At 34.7% G+C, this 25,186-nt stretch overlaps 1 protein-coding gene across 6 annotated transcripts in view; it reads right to left on the bottom strand.

The window, feature by feature from the left end:
- Positions 1–15,965: 15,965 nt before the first annotated feature.
- Positions 15,966–25,186, bottom strand: part of IBTK (inhibitor of Bruton tyrosine kinase) — a 100,062-nt gene continuing 90,841 nt past the window's right edge. For 5 of the 6 annotated variants that reach the window (XM_072832246.1, XM_072832248.1, XM_072832247.1 and 2 more), the window contains 3 exons: positions 18,676–18,747; positions 18,131–18,263; positions 15,966–17,214 (listed from right to left, as the gene is read on the bottom strand). In XM_072832246.1, coding sequence (XP_072688347.1) covers positions 17,083–17,214; positions 18,131–18,263; positions 18,676–18,747 — 337 coding nt within the window. In that variant the 3' untranslated portion in view covers positions 15,966–17,082. The remainder of the gene's footprint in view (positions 17,215–18,130; positions 18,264–18,675; positions 18,748–25,186) is intronic. The other variant, XM_072832250.1, reaches the window with a different exon arrangement.

Here is a 25,186-nt window from a genome sequence, read left to right as displayed (position 1 = left end):
ACAAAACAAAACAAACAAAAACAAGAAAAACAAAAGAAAACAAAAACAGCATATAGCTAACTTTGATGCCAGTATAATCTAGAATATTTTCCATGGAACTCCAGTCCCTTAGAGATATTGCTCAAAAACAAAAAACAAACAAAAGGCATTGATTCAGTGAACTTAGTGTATATATTAAAATAAAGCATGTTGAAAAAGTCCCTTCTTGAGAGTCTGCATTGCCTAATCACAAATTAAAGGTTCTGAGGAATCCTATAGTCTTGAACCAGCATTTCCCAGATTAACTTTATCACAAGGTTCTTAAGAAATATAGAACTAGTAGGGCAGCCCAGGTAGCTCAGCTGTTTAGCAGCCCAGGGTGTGATCTTGAAGACCCAGGATCCAGTCCCACGTTGGGCTCCCTCCATGGAGCCTGCTTCTCCCTCTGCCTGTGTCTCTGCCTCTCTCTGTTTCTCTCATGAATAAATAAATAAAATCTTTAAAAAAAAAAAAAATATATATATATATATAACTATTAGAATCACTCAGAATTAGCATTCCATAGAAATATTTTAGGACTCCTTAAAGCCCTAAAGAGCATACGCTTTGCCCTATTTTAAAATGCTTGATATTTCTGTAAACTATTTCTAGCATAGCTTCACAAAAACTCCACAGATAGTTCATTTATATGACATTATAGCATCCTACTGATGAAAATAATAATCTTGTGGCAAACTTCATGAAATATATATGCTTTGGATTTATGAAGAAAACCCCCAGAGTAGCAAGTTTTGCACCAACTCTGAGGGCAAATGGTGTTAAAGAGAACATAAATCTCCTTCTTGATAAGCCTGTGACTTTTCACCTTGAATGGTGTACTATTCTGAAAACTTTAAGATAAGGTCATGTTGGAAACTCCAACTAATGCAAAATATTGTTTAACATACATACAACCAAAAAAGAAATTTATTTTCTTTAATCTCAGTCGCTACCTTTAATTCTGGTACTTCTTACCTATTTCTTCTTACAGGCTTTTAGAAACATAAGGTATTATGTTATCAACTCAAATGTCGGTGCCTAGATGGAAGGGAATATACTGGCTATTTCCTGTCCTTGGATTCTACCCTCTGTGCAGTAGCTATTTAAACAAAGGCTTGGTAATGAATGTGATGGGTTTTTTTTTTAAGATTATATTTATTTATTCATGAAAAACAGAGAGAGAGGCAGAGACATAGGCAGAGGGAGAAGCAGGCTCCCCAGGAGGAGCCTGATGTGGGACTCAATTCCAGATCACAGGATCATGCCCTGAGCCAAAGGCAGACGCTCAACCGCTGAGCCACCTAGGCGTACCATGAATGTGATGGTTTTAGATACATAGTTATAGACATGTATGTAACATAAAATCATACTAAATACCTCTTTTCCTAAATTTTTCCGTGTCTGATGATGGCAAAATGAGTCAAATACGCTATTTAATTACTTATTAGACTGGTCACTGCTATGTTATTCTTGAAAGGTAAAAGAAAATTCATCTTTTCATTTCAGCCTATTGTTATTTCCATTTTACTATTTATTAATAAGTACAATTAGAAATTTGTTTCAGAAAGTTTAAAATTTCTTTAGAAACTTTAAATGCCTTAATTGAAACCAGTGACATATGTAACAAATAGAACTTTAGAGATAAAATAAACTCATTTTCTCTAAAAATTAAATTAAAATGATAATAAGTTTTATTTCCTCTAAATATTATGCAAGAAGTGAAGAATTGAGTTATAATAACACAATACTTTAATTATTTTAATAGAATCATCTGTAATTTCTACCAAGAGAATATTTCAAAAGTTTAAACTTAGACATTTAATAGTGTCAGGCATAAGTTGTTATGAATTGAACTTAATTATGATGCTTTTATTTTCTATCTTATTAGATAATTTTTTTCAGTAAGGGTGGACATTGCTACTTCCTTTTTGTCCTAAAGTATACAAATATGCTTTTGTGATATTTCAGAATATATTGTTCCACAGAATTTTAAGACTAGCTCATTAAAGTAAGGTACCGTGGAGCAAAATCTACCTTGATTTGACGCTTATGACTTGATTTTAAAAGAATTTATTTACCTCCTGAATTTTAAGCTTGCTTATTTGGCTCACAATAAAATAAAAACAGAAAAATAAATTGATGAGTGTACTTTGTGTAATTCTTTTTAAACATTTATCCATCTTTAAATATTATCCATGTAGCAACTGTAGGTGTGTTCATAGAGAATATAAAAAACTCTCACACTTCCAATTCCTAAGTTTATGATTTTGATGCAATTCACAACTAAAAATTCTAAACTAAGAGGCCATCTGTTTCTATGAATCTGAAAGATACTGCCCTATTTGGAGACTTTTATAACATTAAACATGAAAATCTGGAGTTTGAAACTTCTAGTTACCTGTAAAAAAAACTCTAACATCTAATTTGAGGATAGTTTTAATATTCACATATTCTTAAAACACAAACCTCAAAGTGATTCCAAAGAAGACTCTAAGGCTGAAATGGAACACAAGATTAAAACCAATTTTTTAAATGCTTATTAGCTTTAATAAAAACCAACCCCCAAGTATTGATAAACTTTAACTGACTTTATTCATTTTCTGCTTTAGTTTCTTTCTTTTTTGAAAAAAAAAAGATTTTACTTATTTATTCATAGAGACACACACACACACAGAGAGAGAGAGAGAGAGAGAGAGAGAGAGGCAGAGAGAGAAGCAGGCTCCATGCAGGGAGCCCTACGTGGGACTCGATCCTGGGTCTCCAGGATCACACCCCGGGCTGCAGGCGGCGCCAAACCGCTGTACCCCCGGGGCTGCCCTAAAGTTACTTTCTTGGCTGACTCATTGTCCATTAATTGTTGGATCTTCCAGCAATTAATATGCTTATTAGAGGGACAGTTGGGTGGCTCAGTGGTTGAGTGTCTGCCTTTGTCTCAGGGCGTGGTCCCGGGATCAAGTCCCTCATCATGCTCCCCCAATCCCCCCGCAGGAGCCTGCTTCTCCCTCTACGTATGTCTCTGCCTCTCTCTCTGTGTTTCTCATGATTAAATAAGTAAAATCTTTTTTAAAAATGCTTATTAGAAAAGGGTTTTTTCAAATATGCTTATCTACTGCTGTATATGGTATATTTTGGTAATTTATCAGAATACACAGTTTACTCATCTCTTTATATCATTTATACATCACAATAGGATTCAAAAGTTTTTTGCTTTAACAAGTCTAAAAAATACTCTGAAACAACATTTAACATATGTAAATAATCTAAATGCTTATGTTATATTACACCACAGATTTTGCCTTAAAATATTTGATAGCTGTAGCAAATGAAGATAGATGCTTTACACTATACATTTTCTGAGACTAGGGCTTATTTTATGAAGCAAACTTGACTGAATAATTAGAGCTTTTGTGTTGACCAAGTTCAGGGGTTTTTTTACAGTCTCAGATTTTAAGATTAAACTAGTTAAAGCAATAGTTATACTGAGCAAGAATTATGTCTGGTTTTCTTTTCTATAAAGCCATCTAACAGATTTTTTAGTTTATATTATAGTTAATTTTACAATTTTTAAATTATTTTATACTTGTAGAGCTTAGAAGTCAAGCCCTGCTAAAAAAGGCTTGTGCCAAAATAGTTGCTCCCTGACCTCAGCTCAAACACAATTCCTGTCAGCTCTTTCACCTGTTTCTTCTTTATTTCAATTTATTTTTTAAACCACTTTACTGACATATGACTGACAGGTAAAAAGCTTACATATTTAATGTATACAACTTCATGAGTTTGGTAGTAAGTGTATACCCATGAAGCCATTACCAACTTCACTATTATTAAGGCCATAGACATATCCATCACCCCCAAAGTTTCCTCCTTCCCTCTTTATTAGTAGTAGTAATGTGTGTGTGTGTGTGTGTGTGTGTGTGTGTATGATAACAACACAAGATCTACGGTCTTGGCAAATTTTTTTTTTTTTTTTTTTTTTTATTTATGATAGTCACAGAGAGAGAGAGAGAGGCAGAGACACAGGCAGAGGGAGAAGCAGGCTCCATGCACCGGGAGCCCGACGTGGGATTCGATCCCGGGTCTCCAGGATCGTGCCCCAGGCCAAAGGCAGGCGCCAAACCGCTGCGCCACCCAGGGATCCCGGTCTTGGCAAATTTTAAGTATAAAATAAGCAGTGTTAGCTCTAGGTGGTACGCAGCATAATAGATCTCCAGAACTTATTGGCTTGGGCCATAAGAGCAAAGCACTATGCTAAAGTCTACTAAAAGCTGAAGTCCTTGGTTAATCTACAAATTACTGAAACTCCTCAAAGTGGATAATCAAATCTCCTCTGAGAAATGAGAAAATTCTCAGCAACTTGGGATAGATGTATTGGACCCAAAAGAGGTCAAACCAGAACCAGTTTAAAGGGTAAAATCTGCAAAGAACCAGAGCTTTTCTGTAGTTATAATCAAATAATAAAAGTGGAGGCCATTCTGCTTGAAGTTTGATGGGATCCATACATTTCATCTCATACTGAGATTTAGTCTTAAGAATAACTCCTGGTTTGGTCAAACGGGAAGTTTGTGTTTGCTTCTTGTTTTTCTTATTATTTAGAAGTGATTTTCAATAGCCTTGAAGATATCTTTTCTCTGTCATCTTAAAACTGGAAGTCCTACTGCACACTAACTTGTGCCTCCAAAGTCTCTACAAGTAAAAACAAAACAAAAAAACACATCACCACCAAACCTTTCTTTCATGTGCACATGAAAGCACTAGAGGTTTCCTTAATTTTTAGCCTAACTTTAAAAGAATACTATATATATTTGCCATCAATTTCAAATGCTATCTATTTTTAAAGGAGTCTATAGGGCAGCCAGGGTGGCTCAGTGGTTTAGTGCCACCTTCAGCCCAGGGAGTGATCTGGAGACCTGGGATCGAGTCCCACGTCGGGCTTCCTGCATGGAGCCTGTTTCTCTCTCTGCCTGTGACTCTGCTGCTCTCTCTCACTCTCTCTCTCATGAATAAATAAATACTTTAAAAATAAAAAATAAAAAAAATACAAGGAGTCTATAGGATTTTATTTTTTAGGAGCTCCAAGTACATCCTAAATTGAACTCCACAGCTAAGGAGATTTATAAGTATTTTGGAAAATATTTGTACTGTAAGTTCGTATTTATAATTTTAAATGCATTCAGTTCTTCATTTTCTGTGCAAATTAAACTAAAAGTTAAAAGTCCACATGCAGGATCCCTGGGTGGCTCAGTGGTTTAGCACCTGCCTTTGGCCCAGGGTGCGATCCTGGAGTCCTGGGATCAAGTCCCACGTCAGGATCCCGGCATGGAGCCTGCTTCTCCCTCCTCCTGTGTCTCTGCCTCTCTCCCTATGTCTATCATAAATAAATAAATAAATAAATAAATAAATAAATAAATAAATAAATAAATAAATCTTTTTTTAAAAAGCCTATATGCACATAATTTATAAAAGATGGGCAAAGGGAGAGCTTGTATAACAAAATACCTGATTACTTAAGAAATGATAATCTGTTTTAGATATCTGAAAATAAGTTTGGCTCTCTAATTCTTCCCACACAGTTTTAGTCAACACTGTTTAACTTTTATTTTCTATCAGAGAATATAACTAGAAAAAAATTAATTAATTGAGGTATAATTGACTTAGTTTCAGGTGTAAACATAATACTTCGTTATTTGTATATATTGCAAAATTATCACTGCAATGTCTACTTAACATCCATCACCATATATCATTAGAAAATGTTTTCTTCTTGTGGTGACTTTTAAGATCTATACTCTTAGCACTGTTCAGATTTGCAATGTGTTATTAACTACAGTCCCCATGTCTCCATGACTTGCTTATAACTGGAAGTTTGTACCTTTTAAACTCCTTCACTCATTTTGTCCACCCTTCACCTCCTGCCTCTAGCAATTGGCAATCTGTTCTATCTACTAACCTATCTGTGTGTATAATATTTAATATAAAAATATGTTATTTATATATATATTTATGTAAACATTATATATAAATAATATATATTTTAAGATTTCACATATATATTTTTTAAAGACTGCACCTATACATGAGATCATATGGTATTTGTTTTTCCTGTCTGACTTATTTCACTAGCATAGTGCCCTCCTGATCCATCTGTTATTGCAAAAGGCAAGATTTCTCTTCTTTCCATGGCTGAGTGATATTCCCGTATGTGTGTGTATGTCACAATTTTTTACCATTCATCCATCAATGGACACATAGGTTGTTTCCATATCTTGGCTGCTATAAAATAATACTGCAATGAACATTGGGGTGCATCTCTCTTCCAGTCGTGTGTTTTTCTTTTTTTTTTTATATATATTTAATTTTTTATTTTATTTATGATAGGCACACAGTGAGAGAGAGAGAGGGGCAGAGACACAGGCAGAGGGAGAAGCAGTCTCCATGCACCGGGAGCCCAACGTGGGATTCGATCCCGGGTCTCCAGGATCGTGCCCTGGGCCAAAGGCAGGCGCTAAACTGCTGCGCCACCCAGGGATCCCTAGTCGTGTGTTTTTCTTAGAAAAGCACCCAGACATGAAATTGTTGGATCATGTGGTAGTTCTATTTCTAATTTTTTGAGGAACCTCCATACTGTTTTCCATAGTGGCTCTACCAATTTATATTCCCACCAACAGTGCACAAGTGTTCCTGTTTCTCTACATCCTTATCAAGACTTACTCCTTTTTTGTTGTTAACTGCCATTCTAACAGGTGTGAGTGATATTTCCTTGTAGCTTTGATATGCATTTCTCTGATGACCACTCATGTTAAGCCCCTTTCATATGTCTGTTGGCCATCTGTATGCCTTTGGAGAAATGTCTATTCAGGTCTTCTGCCAATTTTCTTTCTATCTATCTATCTATCTATCTATCTATCTATCTATCTATCTATCTATCTAATTTGCTATTGTATGGCAATATTTAAAATATTTAAAATTTTAATTTTTTAAATTCAATTAACCTACAGTGTTATATTAATTTTAGGTATACAAGATAATAATTCAATAATTCTATATATTACTTGGTGCTCATCACAGTACATGTACTCTTAATACACTTCACCTGTTTCACCTATCCCCCCAACCCACCTCCCCTCTGGCAGCCACCAGTTTGTTCTCTATATTTAAGAGGGGTTTTTTTTGCTCATCTTTTTGTTTTGTCCCTTAAATTCGACATAAGTGAAATCATATTTTTCTGTGATATTTTTCATTTAGCATTATACTTTCTAGATCCATCCATGTTGTTGCAAATGGCATGATCTCATTCTTTTTTGTGGCTGTGTAATATTCCACTGTATGTATATGTGGTGTGTGTGTGTCTGTATACCACCTCTTCTTTGTCCATCTATTGATGGACATTTGGTTTACTTCCATATCTTGGCTATTGTAAATAATGCTGCAGTAAACATAGGGATGTATGTCTTTTTTGAATGAGTGCTTTCATTTTCTTTGGGCAAATAGCCTAAAGCAGAATTACTGGATCATATGGTAATTCTATTTTTAGGTTTTTGAGGAACATCCATTCTATTTTCCACAGTGGCTGTACCAGCTTGCATTCCTACCAACAGTGCACAAGGGTTCCTTTTTTTCCACATCCTTGCCAATACTTCTTATTTCTTGTATTTTTTTATTTTGGCTATTCTGACAGGTTTAACTTGATAACTCATTGTGAGTTTGATTTGCGATTTCCTGATGATTAGCGATGTCAGGCTTCTTTTCATATGTTGTTGAGTTTTAGGAATTCTTTATATATATTTTGAATATTAGTCCCTCATTTGCAAATATTTTCTCCCACTTGGTAGGTTGCCTTTTCATTTTATTGGTGACTTCCTTTGCTGTGCAAAGCTTTTTAGTTTGATGTAGTCTCATCTGTTTGTTTTTATTGCCTTTGTTTTTGTCAAATTCAAAAAATCTTTGCGAAGACTGACGTCAAAGACTTTATCACCTTTTTCTTTTAGTAGTTTTATGGTTTCAGGTCTTTATTCAAGTCTTTAACTCATTCTGAATTAAATTTTATACATGGTGTATGATAGTTTTTCCAACATCATTTATTGAAGAGACTGCCCTTCCTGCGTTGTATACTCTTGACTCCTTTGTTGCAAATTAATTGGCCATATATGTATGGGTTTATTTCTGGGCTCTCTGTTCTATTCCATTCATCTGTGTCTTTGTATGGCAATACCATTTTGATTACTATAGCTTGGTAATAGAATTTGAAATCAGGAAATGGTGATGCCTTCAGCTTTTTTATTCTCCCTCAAAATTGCTTTTGCTATTCAGTCATACACATTTCAGAACTGTTCTATTTCTGTGAAAAATGCCATTGGAATTTTGATAGAGATTGCTTTGGATAGTATGGCCATTTTAACATGACTTCTTCCAGTCCATGAATATAGAACATCTATTTATATCTTCCTCAACTTCTTTCGATATTTTACAGTTCTCAGTGCACAGATCTTTCACTTCCTATTTTATTCGTTTTGCTGCAACTGTATATGTTCATTTAAATTCCTCTGATGGTTCATTATTAGTGTATAGAAACAACAGATTTCTGCGTGTTTATTTTGTATCTTGCAACTTTACTCAATTTATTAGCTCTAACACTCTTTTAGTGAAATCTTCAGGGTTTTCTGTTTAGTGTCATGTTATCTGCAAGTAGTGGCAGTTCTACTTATTTCTTTCCAATCTGGATGCCTTTTCTTTTCTTGGCAAAAATGCTCTGGCTAGGACTTCCAATATTATGTTAAATGAAAGTGGCAAGAGTGAGCATCCTCGTATTGTTTCTGATCTTTCAGCTTTTCCCTGTTGAGTATGATGTTACCTGTGGGCTTGTTGTATATGGCCTTTATTATGTTGAGGTACATCTCCTCTAAATCCACTTTGTTTTTATCATAAATTGGTGTTACATTTTGTCAAATGCTTTTTCTGCAACTATTAAAGTTGGTCATGATATTTATCCTTCATTTTGTTAATGTGGTATATCACATTGTTTTAGATGTTGAACCACCCCTGGAATAAATCCCACTTGATCATAGTATATGATCCTTTTAATGTACTGTTGAATGTGATTTGCTAATATTTTGTTGAAAATTTTGCATCAGTGTTAATTGTGGATATAGGCTGTAATTTTAGTTTTCTTGTGGTGTCCCTGTCTGGTTTTGGTATTAGTGTGATGCTGGTTTTGCAAAATGAGTTTGGAAGTGTTTCTTCTTCTACTTTTTGGAAGAGTGTGATAAGGATTGGTGCTAATTCTCCTTTAAATATTTCGCTAGAATTCATCAGTAAAGCTACCTGGGCTTTTGTTTGTTGGGAGGTTTTTGATCGCCAATTCAATCTCCTGAATAGTAAGCAATGTGTTCAGATTTTTAATTTCCTTGATTCAGTCTTGGAAAGTTGTATGTCTCTAGGAGTTTATCCATTCCATACAGGTTTCAAACTTGTGTTCATAGTAACTTATGGATCCTTTGTATCTCTGTAGTATTAGTTGTAACATCTCTTTCATTCAAATTTTGTTCATGTCCTTTTTTTTTTTGTTTGTTTTGTATTTTTACCTTGGGGGGTCTTGCTAAACGTTTGCCAATTTTATTTACCTTTTCAAAAATCAACTCTTGGGCAGCCCAGTGGCTCAGCGGTTTGGCGCCACCTTTGGCCCAGGGTGTGATCCTGGAGACCGGGGATCGAGTCCCATGTTGGGCTCCCTGCATGGAGCCTGCTTCTCCCTCTGCCTGTGTCTCTGCCTCTTTCTGTCTCTCATGAATAAATAAAATCTAAAAAAAAAAAAAAAATCAACTCTTAGTTTGACACGCTCAACTGTCTTTTTAGTTTCTATTTCATTTCTTTCTATTCTGATCTTTGTTATTTCCTTACTACTACTAATTTTGGACTTCATTTGTTCCTCTTTCTCTAGTTTGTTGAGGTGTAAAGTTAGGTTGAGATTTTTTTTCTTGTTTCTTGATGTAGGCATTTACGGCTATGAACTTCCCTCTTAGAGCCACCTTTGCTACATCCTCTAAGTTTTATTACGTTGTATTTCTATTATCATTTTTCCCAAAGTATTTTTTCTCTTTTGATTTGTTCTTTGACCCACTGTTGTTCAGTAGTATGTTGTTTAATCTCCACATATTTCTGAATTTTCCAGTTTTCTTCCTGTGATTGATTCTACTTTATACCATTGTGATTGATTCCAGTTTATACATTGTGGTCAGAAACGATGCTTTGATAGATTTTAATTTTTTTTTTTTTTTAGCCTTAGGCATGGTCTTTATTCACTTGGATAGTGTACAAATATTACAATTTCTTTTTGCTGCAAAAAGTATAAAAATAATCTTTATATAGGAATCCATTCGTTACTGCAAATCTTTCTAAATCTCTGCAAATGGCTCTAAATGAGGGTAAATGAATAAACAAGATGGGAGGGTTGGTCTACAGGACAGCAGGAGATTGGGCCAATCCTCAGGGGCTCACCTGCCCAGATTTCTAGCTAAAGACCTCTCTGTTCCTTCTGGTTGACAGCCCCTCTCCCCCACCTATAGGTACTCAGAGCTAAAGGTCCAGCAGATGAGGGGCACACAGGAGAGGTCTAGGGGGAGCTGCAGGGTCAGGGGTGGGGAGAAGCGAAGGAGGCTCGGAGTGGTGCTGGCAAGCATCTGGCTCCACCCTCAGCTTCCCTCCCCAGAGTGGGAGGCGTTGGCTGGAACAGGGCAGTGGGGCTGGACAAGCTGCCCTATGGGGATGATGGCAGGTCTTCAGTTCTGTGCCACTGAGTGGCAGCCGAGCCTTGGCTCTGAGAGGGCATGAGGTGGGGGAAAGCCCCAGAAAAGGAGAGGCAAACACTCTGGTGATAGGATTTTAATTTTAAGTTTATTAAGATGTGTTTAGTGGCCTAACATATGATCTATCCTGGAGAATGTTCCATGTGCACTTCAGAAGAATGTGTATTCTGTTATTTCTGAATGGAATGTTGAGTATATAACTGGTTTACTATGCCATTTCAGGTCATTATTTCCTCTGGATGATCTTTTGAAAAACTATTACTTTCTTTATAACAAGTTATAATGAGGACTAGTGGATTTTAGGGCACTAAGGAAATTCAAAATCTTTTTTTAAACTGTACTAAATATTTGAGAATTAAAGGAGTTGTAAGCAATTTACAAATATTCCCCTTTTGCTATCAATTAATAAAAGCCCTCCATTTAGTGACAAACAAAATTTAAGTTTTTAAATTTATATTGCAAGTATGTTTTTGACTCTCTTCCAGTTACTGGCCTTCTCTGTGCTATGAAAAATAGATTATCAAGCCAAGTTTATCTTCCCTTTTCTTTCACCTCAAAATGTCCTCTGTACTATGGTTTTTTAAACTTTAGCATGCATCCGAATCTCCTGGAGAGCCTGCTAAAACATAGATTGCAGGGTTCTACTCCAAGTTTCAGGTTTAAAAGAACTGTTGTAGAGCTTATTAATTTGCATTTCTTACAAGTTCCTGGTAATTTTGATATTCTTAATCTGGATACCAAACTGAGAACCACTGATCTAGGATTATACTAAGTTACTCTCCTTCAGTTTAAGAGAAATAGATAGCACTTCTCTCCAACAAATTTTACTTTGTACTCTTGATTCCATCTTCATCTCTATCACACAATTATTTCCTCTGTTTGCAGCTCTCCAATTTCTGTATGCACTGACTTCCTCCATTCTGCTTTCCTGATGAGTAGACTTCAATTTTTAAAAACACAAAACAAGGGCATCATCTAACTACCATTTTTGTCTCATGAATTACCTGTTCACTGCCAAATTTCTAGACAAAATATCCTTGAACCAGAACCTCTGCATGCTCTTGCTTTTCATTACTTGGACCATCTCTGAATCAATTAAGAGTCCCAGCAGGAAACAGGTAGCACTCTCAACTTAGGTAAATTATTAATAAACCTATAAAAGCGTCAGCAGGATATAGGGAAACTACAATGGATACTGCAGTAACCTGAGCTAGAAACAATGAGATCATCCTGTCATTCCTAGATCTGAATGAGAGGAAGCAACACTTAACAGAATCTGAAGAACGCTCCACGGGAACAAGTTGCCTGATAGGATTTATGACCTTCTGGCGAGTAGGGTAGCCCATAGCAATACCATGTAGGCAGGAGACAGGAAAAAACAAACAAACAAAACAAAACAAAACAAAACAAAAAACTGTTCAGACTCTTTCCTCCTGTCAATATGCCAATATTATACTAGTTGCTCCAAACTAGCTAAAGTAACCAGAAGCTAGAAGGAAAATGAGCTAGTTGATAAAGTTCTAGAGTTCAACCTCAGAAAGACAGAATAGTAGAGAGAATAGAGAATGGATCTGAGGTGCAAATAGATGATATCCAGCACAGCCCATACCTTTTGATTTTTAGCTTCTATTCTTGTCCTTTATTTTGGTAACAATTTCTGTTCTCAACACAGAAAACAAATCCTATAAGCTGCCATTTCAGAAGATGATGTCAAATTCATTCATATTCTTTTCATGAACACATGGAGCAATCTCTAAGATTCTACATGATAAAATACATCAATAAATTAATAAATTTAAAAGGATTAAAACAATACAAATAGGTTCTCCAAATTTAACAAAATTAAAACAGAAATAAACAACAAAAGGATACTGGAGAAATTCCTGAATATTTTAAAATTAAACAATATACTTTTAAATAATCCACAGTTCAAAAAAGAAATCAAAAGGAAATTTTAAAATTTTTGAATGAAAATGAAAACATACAAAAATTAATGTGCTAAGTGGTATATTTATAGCTTTAAGTGCCTATTACTTGGAAAAAAGAAAGCTCTTAAAATCAGTAATCTAGGGTTAAACATCTAGCAAAAGAACAATAAATTAAAGCTAAAGCAAGCAGAAAAAGGAAAATAATGAACATCAAGGTTAAAACCAATGGGGAAAAATAGGGAAAGCAATCAATGAATCCCAAAGTTGATTCTTTGAATAGATTAACAAAATTAATATATCAAGGGAAAAAAGGAAAGAAAACACAGACCCAAAATTGAGAGTGAAAGTGGAGACCTCACTACCAAGCTTATCGAGATTAAAAGGATTAGAAATACTGTGCAGAACTTTATGCCAACAAACCAGGCAATTCAGATAAAGTCCTAGAGATATAAATTATTGAAACTGACCCAAGTAGGGGCACCTGGGTGGCTCAGTGGTTGAATATCTGCCTTTGGCTCAGGTGGTAATATGGGGTCCTGGGATTGAGTCCCACACTACACTCCCTTCGGGGAGCCTGCTTCTCCCTCTGCCTATGTCTCTGCCTCTGTGTCTCTCATGAATAAAGAAAATCTTAAAAAAAAAAAAAAAAAAGACTCAAAAAGACATTAAAAAAAAATCTCAGTAAGCCTGTAATATGTAGAGAAATACTGTATTACTAAAGATTTTCTCACAAAGAAAAGCCCACATCCAGATGGAAAAAAAGGATAGCAGCTAAGGACTAAAGCAGTGTTTCTTAATGATGTTCTCAACCTTTCAAGAGTTAATGAGGTCAAAACCATTTTCATAAGTTGTCATTTGTCTCTTTCTATCTCAGTTTCTCAAGTTTCTAGACACTATATGACAAAGGACACTGCAACAGAATGAATGCAGAAGCAGCTGGGAGAATTTAGGAGTCCTCTATTAACCCAGACAGCAAAGACTTAAACCTGAAATATGGAGTTATATATTTTTATATATAGAAATATAAAACGATCCAAATCTTATTGTTTTGTAAAATAGTTACATTTCCATTAAAAATGTTATTTAACATGATAGTTTATTATTTTTAAAGGAACTGAATTTTTACAGTTCTCGTTGCATACATTAAATACAAATATATGTGACACGTATAAATAAAAGCTCTCTCAAGTTCTCAATTTTGTATCAGTATAAACCTTTGGTTGTGGGACCAAAAGGTCTGAGCATTTTTGGAAAACAAAGACATAAAACACAGTAGTAAGTAATGAGAATGAAATGGAAAGGATTAAATAAAAGATAGGAGTTGGACAACCAATAAATCTGGGGGCAAATGAGGAAAGAGATAAAGTAGAATCCAGAAGTTTGGCCCAGGGATGCCTGGGTGACTCAGCGGTTGAGCCTCTACCTTTGGCTCAGGGTGTGATCCCAGAGTGCCGGGATTGAGTCTTGCATTGGGCTTCCTGCATGGAGTGTGCTTCTCCCTCTGCCTATGTCTATGCCTCTGTGTCTCTCGTAAGTAAAATCAATCAATCAATCAATCAATCAATCAAATGTATGTATATATGTATGTATGTTTAGCCCAAATGCCTTAGAAGAATGACAAATTAAGAGATAAGGAAATAAAAAAAAAGATCAGTGAGTTTGGTGATATCAAGAATTCAGTTTTGACATACATGGAATGCCAGCCAAGCAGCCAAGTAGACATATAAGAAAATAAAATATATAAAGACTAAGATATAGTTTGAAAGTTATGTGTGTAGGAAAGATCAGGTTGTCCTGGCATCTTACATAACTGAGCATCACTTCAAGCAAATAAGATATTCATAACCATAAATCTTGGATCACTTTTCCCTAATTCCTTGGTGGATGATTGTTATGTTTCTTCTGAAAAGCTCTCTTAAATGGACAATTCTGGAAGCGTCTGGGTTATACATTTATCTTCTCTAAGCGTTTTTTATATTTTCTCAGTCTCAGTTAAATTACTATAGACCATTAACAATTTCTAAGAGGCCCAACTTTAGGGGAATCAGACTGAAAAGACAAACTTCATTCTCATTAGTCACTTTCTCTGGAGTTTACTTTCTTTTTTTTTTTTAAATGAAACAGCTATTAATGCCTTTATCATGAGCAAACACATATATTCCAACCTCCAAAAGAGTTACAGAACAAATCTAGATACTGACTAGCAATATTTCTCAACTGTCTGTCATTCCTATATAATATAAAGTAGGAATATCTTCAACTTCTTTTAAAAGACATCCCTTTTGAACTTTGAGAGGTCCTAAATCCTACTATTCTGACAAAAAAATTTACTTTTACTTTGATTGGTAGACTTATCAATTTTTCATGTTTTCAGGATATTTTTATTTTACACCTCCACCTCCATGTAACCATCACCTTTCCAGGCTAAAGAGTTCTATGACTGTTGTGGTCAATCTTAAAATCTTCTTCACCTCCCCGATCCTTTAAATTGACAATTTCTAGATTTTCTTCAATTCTATTAAGTCTTGAAGTCAAGAGATTAAAGATACATTAATTATTACAGGCAAAATAATATTGTTAGCAGAAAAAATCCCATCACTTTCCCAGGCTTTTTGGCAGCAAAGTATTAGGCTATTATCTTTATGGAATTCTTAATGAAGAGTTATAGTGTATAGCAGTGCTTATCTTTCATTGTACTAGCAAAAGAATTCTTTTTCTCCCAATGAAATTTTATACAATACCTCCCTATATAAAATGGGCCATAAAGTGCAATGCTCTGATGTTTGTAAAGACCTAAAGCCCCCAGAGGCTCAGTCAGCCCTTTTTCCTCCTTCACAACCCATCCAAAAAAAGGCTCTTTAGGGTGCTTCCCAGGCAACATGGAATGCACTGTGAAAACCATCACTTTAAAGCATCATTAAATGTTAAAGATGCCAATATGGATTTAGAATCAAAGCTTCACATGAAATAAAGCAATTACTTCAGGAGGCCTCTTTACTGCAACTTCAATAAAACTTTATAAAATCCATTTCTTCTCAAAAATAATATAAAACTTTTCACAGATGCATCCTCAGAAAACTGCCTTTCTTAAGCAGTGAAGGAATGAACACAGCATCACTTTAAACAATACTGGTTATAGTACAGTAGATCAGGAGGTCTACTGTAACTCCTCTTATGGTAGATGTCAATATAGTATATCAAAGACACATTAACAGTAAAATGGATCAAGATTATTTTTTATTGCACATTTGCTTACAAATTTGCTGTTTTAAGTATAGCTAAATCTCAAGTATTAAGTTAGTTTCAGCCATATTTCCATCAACTGAATTAAAGCAGTGAATTGCCTATATATTCCCTTAAGATTATGTTTCAGAAACTGGAACATTAACCTTCCCAATTTGTCTAGTTTATTGGAGCACATATTTAACATTTGTTTTTTAAAAATTTAACTACTCAAAACCAAATAGCATACAATAAAGAAAACAATGTTTATGTCTATTCATATAACTCAAGCTCAGAGAACTTCTGATTACATAATATGTAAAGGGTCTTCAAAACTATTCAATTCTTCTTTGTATAATTTTGGAAATTTTAATATTTTGAGAAATTGATTCTCTCATAATCAGACTTTTATAAGGTTTCCCCTCCCCACCAAAAAACAACCCACAATGACTCCAAATTTAATAAAGGAACCATTATCTTGGACTAAGCTTCAAAATAGTATTCACATTCTCTATTGACTGTACTCCACAGTTTAATGCAAAATGCAAAATGTGCTATACAAATCGAAATAATATGGCATTTGAGCAGTCCATGCTTTAAACAGACCTTGAAACATTGATAGCCTGATCAAAAGAAACACAAGAATGAAAACAACTACTGCAAATGCAAAATTTTGGCCATTAATGGATGAGTAATGGCTGATGCTCCTAATAAGCTCATCAATATCATATAAAAAACAAAGAAGAGTAACAACAGACATTTGGCAAAACCTTCTAAATTATTTATCCCAAATTCTCAAACGGAATTTTTAATGCCTCACTCTTAAATTTTACACTTCAATCATTCATGTTTTCCTTTTCAGACTGTTAAGAAATAATTCTACTTAAACTTTTAACCTATTTATCCTCTCACACATTTTTACATAAAAAGTTACTAAAATCACAATTCTGTGGCATCTGTTTATAATCAAACATACACCTAAACTGCAGTAAAGAAATTAGATCCTTTCTTATTCTATCTAGAAAGACGTTACCGAATCTCTAAGAACTCTTTTCCACAGCTCTTCTTTGTAACAACCATGATTTATGAATATTGCATTTCAACTCCATAGCAAATTAACATCCATGCTTATTCCACATAGGTACTGCTAGTGGTCCCTGTGGTGTCCTTTCAACAATAACAAACTCATCAGGGTTGCCAAATGCCTCATAGAAAACCAATAAATCTTGTATTGCACGCTCTTCAATCTGAAAAAAAAAAAGGTGGAAAAAAAAAAGATCCTTTAATCTTTTAGCAAGATTATATTAGCTTTCCAATTTCCTTTTGTGGAAGTACAACTTAATATGAATACAATGCAGCAGAATTAAATGAGGTATCCTGCTATCACCTAGGCAAGTAGAAGGCTTAAGGCCTGAAGAATAATCAGATACCCATCCTCCTTTGAATTTTAATCTTGAGCAGAAAGAAAAAAACCCTGAAAATAGTTGTTGGAATCCATTTATTCCAATACTTCAGGAAGATGCTTTCTGCTACATAAGTCTTCTAACTCTCCAGGGCAACTATGGGTCTTATCTGTTTCCAAGCCTGGCTCTCTGGTCTTTCAAGTAAATCTCAAATTTTAGCATCCCTTCATAATTTATCTTTCCTTGAACTAGTCAAAATTGGTATCTGTGGCTTACAACCTAAGAACACTTTCTGATACAGAAGCACCAGATAACACCAAGTTTGTTACTAATCATTTATTTATTTATTTATTTATTTGAGCAAATGCGAGGGCAGTGGGAAGGGTGTAAGAGAGAGAATCTTAAGCAAGCTCCACTGCCCAGCATGGAGTCAGAAAGGGGGCTCAATCTCATGAACCTGAGATCATGACCTGAGCTGAAATCAAGTGCTGCATGCTTAACTGACTGAGCCACCAGGTGCCCCTATTGATCACTTAAAAAAAAAAAAAAAAAAAAAAAAACAACCTTGTGACAATTTATTCATTCTACATTAACCTAAATTCCTTCAATTAATACTCATTGAGCACCTCAGTTTTGTTTTATAGTACATTTTAACACAATAAATATATATACCTTTGCAATGAAAATAAACATAATTTTCTTAAGATGAAATGTAGTGCAGTTCTTCCCTAAATTAAGTCCATAAAAGCATATTACTTACCTGAATCAAAGCCAAGGGTTTTTCTCGACTTCTGATTAAAGCTGCTTCCTGCTGTAATTCTTCTTCTACAATAGATGCAAAAGTGACTGGAGCTACCACAGGAGGAGCAGTCAATGAAGAAGACAGCCAGGGACTGAAAGAATAGTAACAATGAGCTCTCATTATCTTCCCAAATTCTTGCATGTAAATTCTCCTTTGAAATACTCTTCAACAGTGTTACACTTTTTCTCAGTGACCTATAATATGAGGGGACTTGAAAGCTTTTGCCTTCTTTTTATAGAATAGTAAGGTTAAGAAACAGAGGAAAGGAAAGCTAATATTTTATTTGGATCAGTGCTAAAAAGAATACTTTAGAAAACACCAAAAGGCTGGATGGAGCAAAAATGATATAACTAAACAGAAAGGTAACTCAAACTGTGGAGCAGACAGTAGTCAGCTAACACATTCTATTCAATATCATACTACTCCCAATTTCTTAATATTATCTTTCAGTGCTAAACAACAGCCTAGCTTTTGATGCTCCAAAGCTAATCAATAAGCCTTACTTGGGACTGTCTAGAAGTGGTAAATCTGAAATATGGTTGCCTTCTGGTCCTGATGTACCATGAGGGGAACATCTGCAAAACAAATGCCAAGACTGGAAATTAAAATTTCTACTAATATTAGTAAAACTCTTTATTCATAGAAATACAGAGGAAGAATTATAAGTCCTGACACAGGATACAAGCTAATGTGTGGAATCAGACTTACTTTTAAAATTTAAGTTAAAAAAAAAAAAAGTCTACAGGTATATAAACCCTAATAATGTTCATAGAACCATTTACTATTATCAAACATACATTAGGAAATACAAAAAACTTTGTAAATAAAGTTTTACATTAAAAATTGTTTATGAATAAAAGTGAAAAATTAGCACTAAGTTTCAAAATACATACAAACTGAATAATTAGCCAAATTTTGTGAGCAACTAATATAGTAAATACTTTGATAAGCCAGGAATTATAGGATAGAAATATATGATTACTATGTTCTAAGAACTCACAAACTAAGTGAGGAAACTATATATAAAATGACATAGCAGAAAATAATTTAAGATACGATCTAACAGAGGCACCTGGGTAGCTCAGTGGTTGAGTATCTGCCTTTGTCTCAGGTGGTGATCCTGAGGATCGAGTCCCACACCAGGCTCCCTGTGAGGAGCCTGTTTCTCTCTCTGCCTATGTCTCTCTGCATCTCTCATGAATAAATAAAAATCATTAAAAATAAAAAAAAGATAAACTATCTAACAGGGCTATAGAAATCAAAAAAGATCTGATCATTTGAGAGGGCCTCATGGAGAAGACAATAAAAGAGGTGTAGGATGAGGGGGCAGAAGTATTCGTGTAAGAGAAATAATTAAAGGTACTATAGAGACTGACCTAAATGTGGAATTTTACAGCTAAAAAGATACCTAGAGATTATCTGGATTAATCCAATCCCCTCTTTCAGAATGAGCAAACTTAGGCCTAGACAGGTTTATCAGAAAGTCAGTGAATGAACAAATAGCACTTAAACACTGACTTCCTGATTCATTTATGGAGTTACTAGGTATATGTAGCACTATGGTGCTAAAAATCAGGCTGATTAAAATTCAGTCTCTTCGCCCCTAAAAATACTGGGGGGAGAGGTTTAAAAATCTATTTATAAACAATAATAAAAATGTGAGATAAAACAATTGATACCTGTACCAACCAATATGTACAAAGTAATATGAATTAACAGGAGATACTGACATAATATGGATGAGGGTACATGCTCTTGGCTTCACTGGGGAAATGGCATCAAAGCTGAGAGTGGCAGTGAAATAGCGTTTTTGGTTGTACAAATGAATGGAATGGTAAAAGCCACCAAAGCCTTTTCAATAAGTAGGATAGGATTAAGAGTTTGGAAGGGATTAAAAGAGAAATAAAGTTAAAATGAACCAGTAGGCCAAGAGTACCAAATGCACTGAAAGCTAAAATGTTTAGACCTAATGTGTGGGCAAATAAATTTACTGAGAGTATTTTTATATACATATCTCATTTAATCTTTGCAATACTCTATTAAAAACCATGTATTATTTCCATTACACTGATTAGAAAATTAGGCTCAAAGAATATTATATAATTGCCCGATTCACAGATTGCCTAAGTAGAGACAGAACTCAAAGCAGGTCTTTTTTACTCAGAGTACAGTATGTTTTCCATTATCACAAACCTGCCTTTATTTCTATTATTCCTCTTAGTTTAGAATACATTCCACTATAAATGTCTTTTTATTCTTTAAGGACTAGCTCAAATATCACCTTCTCTCTCTTCCTACAGCATTTCAACTACTATTATAGAGCTTCACACACAGTAATTATTGCTTACATGTCTATCTTAACTACTAGACTAGTCTCTCAAGGTACGGCACTGTGCGTCATTCTTGTTTGTATCTCAGTGTCCAACAGAACACCTGGCACAAAGTTGTTTGTAAAAATATAATTAAAGTATAAACAACAGGGGCACCTGGATGATCCAGTCAGTTAAGCATCTGCCTTTGGCTCAGGTCATGACCCCAGGGTCCTGGGATCACACCCTGCATCAATCAGGCTCCCTGTTCAGTAGAGAGCCTGCTTCTCCCTCTCCCTCTTGTTGCTCCTCCTGCTTGTGCGCTCTCTCTCTCCCTCTCAAATAAATAAATATTTTTAAAAATAACATAAGAAAGCCAAAGGATTTTAAGTATGAGATAAAAGCAGGATTTTTTTTAAAGTTCCTTATTCCTTTGAATTACTGATAACTTCTTTCTTCTAGATGTTAGGTACTGAAATACAAAATGAAATGAAAGGTATAGCTATAGGTTTTTAGTTTTAAGTTTTAGGACTTGAAATCTACTGGGTGCTTGACCTATGACCTCCAAAATAAAGAGATATAGATATCCCCAGGATAAAGTAGAAGACTTCCAACCAGGAGAAAAATGAAGCTAAGGAGATAAATTAGAAAGCTACTGGAGTATTACAAGATGATGGAAACCTAGACTAGAATAACTACAAAATAAATGGGAAAAATTTTACATTCTGATGAAAGAGAGCTACCTTAGAGACTAAATGTAAATTCCCATGGTTTAAGTTCCCTGAAGTCCCTAAAAAAAGAAAGAAAAAAAAAAAAAAAAGGAAAGAAGGAAATTAGGAAAGAAAGAAAGAAAGACATAAAAAAAGAAAGAAAGCATCCTAAAGTCAGTCCAAGGCTAAAGATTAGAGGCCTTCTAGGCACTAAAGCATAACATGGAATAAACACAAACACAGATAATGACTTAAGTGGTGCTCAAAAATCTCTCTGGTGTCTGGGGATTGGCTAAAAGTGGTTGACACTTTCAAAGAAATAGAAAAATACTGTGGAATCTACTATTAAGTAAGAAGCAGCAACTACAAGCTGTCTGTGAAAGTGATATGGTACTGGCTAGAACAAATTGAGTATCAGGATTAAAGTATTTTATATAGGCCTTATTAAACCAAAGTTAAGCAATCAGAACTTAAGTATAACTTACCTGTATAATCTATAATTTATAGAGTACTTCCATATATATTATCAGATATAAGCCATAATAAACCTGTATGATAGGCATTATTGTTCTTATTTCATATGTGATAAAACTGGTTCAGAAAAGTTCAGAGGGCTACTGTGTCAAGACTGAAACTCAAATCTGTTTCATAAGATTGTAATCCCAGAAGTCTTTCCATGGATAATCTCATTAGTTATAAATTTACCCCAACAACTGAAGCTCCATGAAAATTTCATCTTAAAGTAAAACTATTAAATAGAGCTATGATTAAACAAATATCAAAAACATGCTAAGCTTTCAGATAATAAATACAGCATTATTAAGCTGTAGGTATTTGCAAGACACAAATAGACATCGCAATAGACAATCTATAAAACTTAGCCTTCTGAAAAAATCATTTAGAGATTTTTGTTCAAACTGAACATTAATCTTACTAAATTTAGACTTTGAGAATAAATAACTTCTTATATAGCTGACTTTTAATTTTTTTAAAGAATCCTGTATTAGCTTAATTACAAAGATTTTTAAGTATAGAGCTTATATAATAATTTTTTGTCTCACAAGTAGTTTTCCTTACCAATAAGAAACACAAGATCGGTTTCTGCCCAAGAATTACATAAAAGGGTGTTTAAGTGGAAGGAAAATGAAAGAAAATGCATGAAAATGAAAAAGAACACATAAGTAACATACATAAGTTCCACAAATCTCTTTACATTTTAACATTCCCAAATAACAATGGCATTCCTGGACTTCCCTAGCTTTGAGGGAAAAATTACATTTTCTACAATTAAAACAAGAATATATGATTTGAGGAACTTCTAAAATGAGCTCCATTGCACTTGCCACACAAATTCCCTAAATACCACAGCATTTCTGTCTTCTAGCTGTAATTCTATTTCCTCTATTTAATTTACACTGCCTTTTCTCTTTTAAAAATCCTATCCTAAGTTCAAAAGCTTATGGCAATGAAATAGATCAGTATTTTTCTAATACTATTCATATGGCCATACATATAATGATCAAGTATTTGGCACTAATTAAGAAAAGTGTTTATAAACTGTTCCTCAAGCCCTTCTTCAATTAGATTTTTCCTGATAATTCCAGCCCATGGTCATTTCTTCCTCTCTGAACCACTCATCTGACACTTAAATAATATATTGCCTTGTGACTTAATACTCTTACATTATATTGCAATTTCATTCTTGACCTTCCATTTAACTTTCATGTGTGCCCCCTTAGACTTACCAACTAGATTTCAAACACATTTAAGGGACTAGGCCTATATATAACACTTTTATATATACACCTAATATAAGCTAGCAGAATGTTGTGCAAATATAATTTGGTGATTATTTACTTTTATTATTTCCTTTTTATATCTCACTTATGATTACACATTTTCACAATGAAATTAAAAAATTAAAATGAAAGTCACGCTATTTCCCTTCTCAGTGATCAAATGGTAATACACAGTGATCAGTGATAACATACAGCCATTTAAAACATTAACTTCCATGCTATGGCTGTCATGATCATTATTATATACTCCTTTACAATTTCTAAACCGGTATAATAGCAGATGCCACTTTTCACGATTAAGAGCCCTGATGTTATAGCACGCTCTAGTGATCAACTATGAAACCACAGATCTTCAAAACTTTAAGACAAAGACTTACCCAAAGAAAGTAAGAAATTTTCAATCAATAGTGTTAATATTTAAAATGTAAAAATATTACAAAAATGAACTTAATGTTCATACCTTACAATTTACAAACTTGAAGCATACAATAAAACTTACTCAATAGAAACAACTGTTACCTAAAACAGCTACAGTTTTACCTCATTTATTCATCTTGTTCTGAGCATTTATTACATGCTAAAAAATATTCTAAGCATTGATAGTTCAGCGAGAAGCAGAGATCAACCTCTCATTGAGAGGATTCTCTTCTCCTATGCTTTCATTAAACATATAGTTGGATATTCAGTCAGCCATTAAAATACTTGTAGTTGAAAACATTAAACAAAGAATCACACTAGTAACTGAAAAGTCCAATGAGTGAGAAGTGCTGTGGGAATATATCAAAGAAAACTGACTCAGGAAGGGAAGTCTGACTCCAAAAAATACGATTGAATAGAGACGGAAAGAAAAATAAGAGTCAACTAGTCAAAGGGTAGGCAAGTGGCAAGAAATAAATGGCATTTTTTTTAAATTTTTATTTATCTACGATAGTCACACACAGAGAGAGAGAGAGAGGCAGAGACACAGGCAGAGGGAGAAGCAGGCTCCATGCACCGGGAGCCCGATGTGGGACTCGATCCCGGGTCTCCAGGATTGCGCCCTGGGCCAAAGGCAGGTGCCAAACTGCTGCGCCACCCAGGGATCCCCAGTAAATGGCATTTAGAACAAGATAATGAGAATAGAGAGATGTTAAGAGGAAGATAAGAGGTTGGCAGAAACCAGACTATGTAAGGCCTTAAGGGCTATATAAGAAATCTAGCTTTTCCCTAAGAGCAGTAAGATCTGCCATTTCAAAGAAGAACAAAACTGGCTCAGTATTTTGGAGGGAAGGAAGAAAGGTTATGGCAAGACCAGTTAGGAGGCTACTCAGGTAGCCCAGGTGAAAGATCACAGTAATCTGAATGAGAGTAAAAACAGTGGAGATAAAATTTAACATATGATTTGAGGAATATTTAAGAGCTAAAACTGGCATGTCCTGATGATAGACTGAATATTAGGAAGATGGAATAGTAAAGACTTTCAAATGCCATTTTCCAAGGAAGGAAACTCAGGAAGAACTTTTTTTTTTTTAATATTTTATTTATTTATTCATGAGACAGAATAAATGTGTCATGAGACACAGAGAGAGAGAGGCAGAGACACAGGCAGAGAAAGAAGCAGGCTCCACGTAGGAAGCCCGATGTGGGACTCAATCTGAGGAACTCCAGGATCACGCCCTGGGCCAAAGGCAGATGCTCAACTGCTGAGCCACCCAGGCGTCCCAGAATGGACTTTTTTTTTAAACTAAACATTATTTTGTTTCCAACTAACCATAAAATATTCCTTCTTCTGAGGCACCTAGGTGGGGCTCAGTTGGTTAAGCATCTGCCTTCAACTCAGGTCATGGTCTCAGGGTACTGAGATTAAGCCCCAAGTGGGGCTCCGAGGTCAGTGGGGAGTCTGCTTTTCCCTCTCCGTCTGCCCCTCCCCCTTCTAGCACATGTGGATTCTCACTCTCAAATAAAGAAATAAAATCTTAAAAAAAAACAAAAACACTCCATTCTTTAATGAAGAATTAGACTTCAGGAGTTCATTTAGGCATTTTTTTAAAATTGAGGTAGAATTGACTACAATGTGGTATTTGTTTTAGGTGTACCACAGTGATTTAACAATTCTATACACTATGCTATGCTTAACCACAAGTGTAGTCACCATCTACCACCATACAATGTTATTACATATTACTGACTATATTCCCTATGCTGTATTTCTTATCC

This window comes from Canis lupus, chromosome 7 (assembly GCF_048164855.1).
Source record: "Canis lupus baileyi chromosome 7, mCanLup2.hap1, whole genome shotgun sequence".
Taxonomy (NCBI): domain Eukaryota; kingdom Metazoa; phylum Chordata; class Mammalia; order Carnivora; family Canidae; genus Canis; species Canis lupus.
Note: the sequence above shows the minus strand (reverse complement) of the source record. Positions and strands in the feature narration are given on the sequence as shown.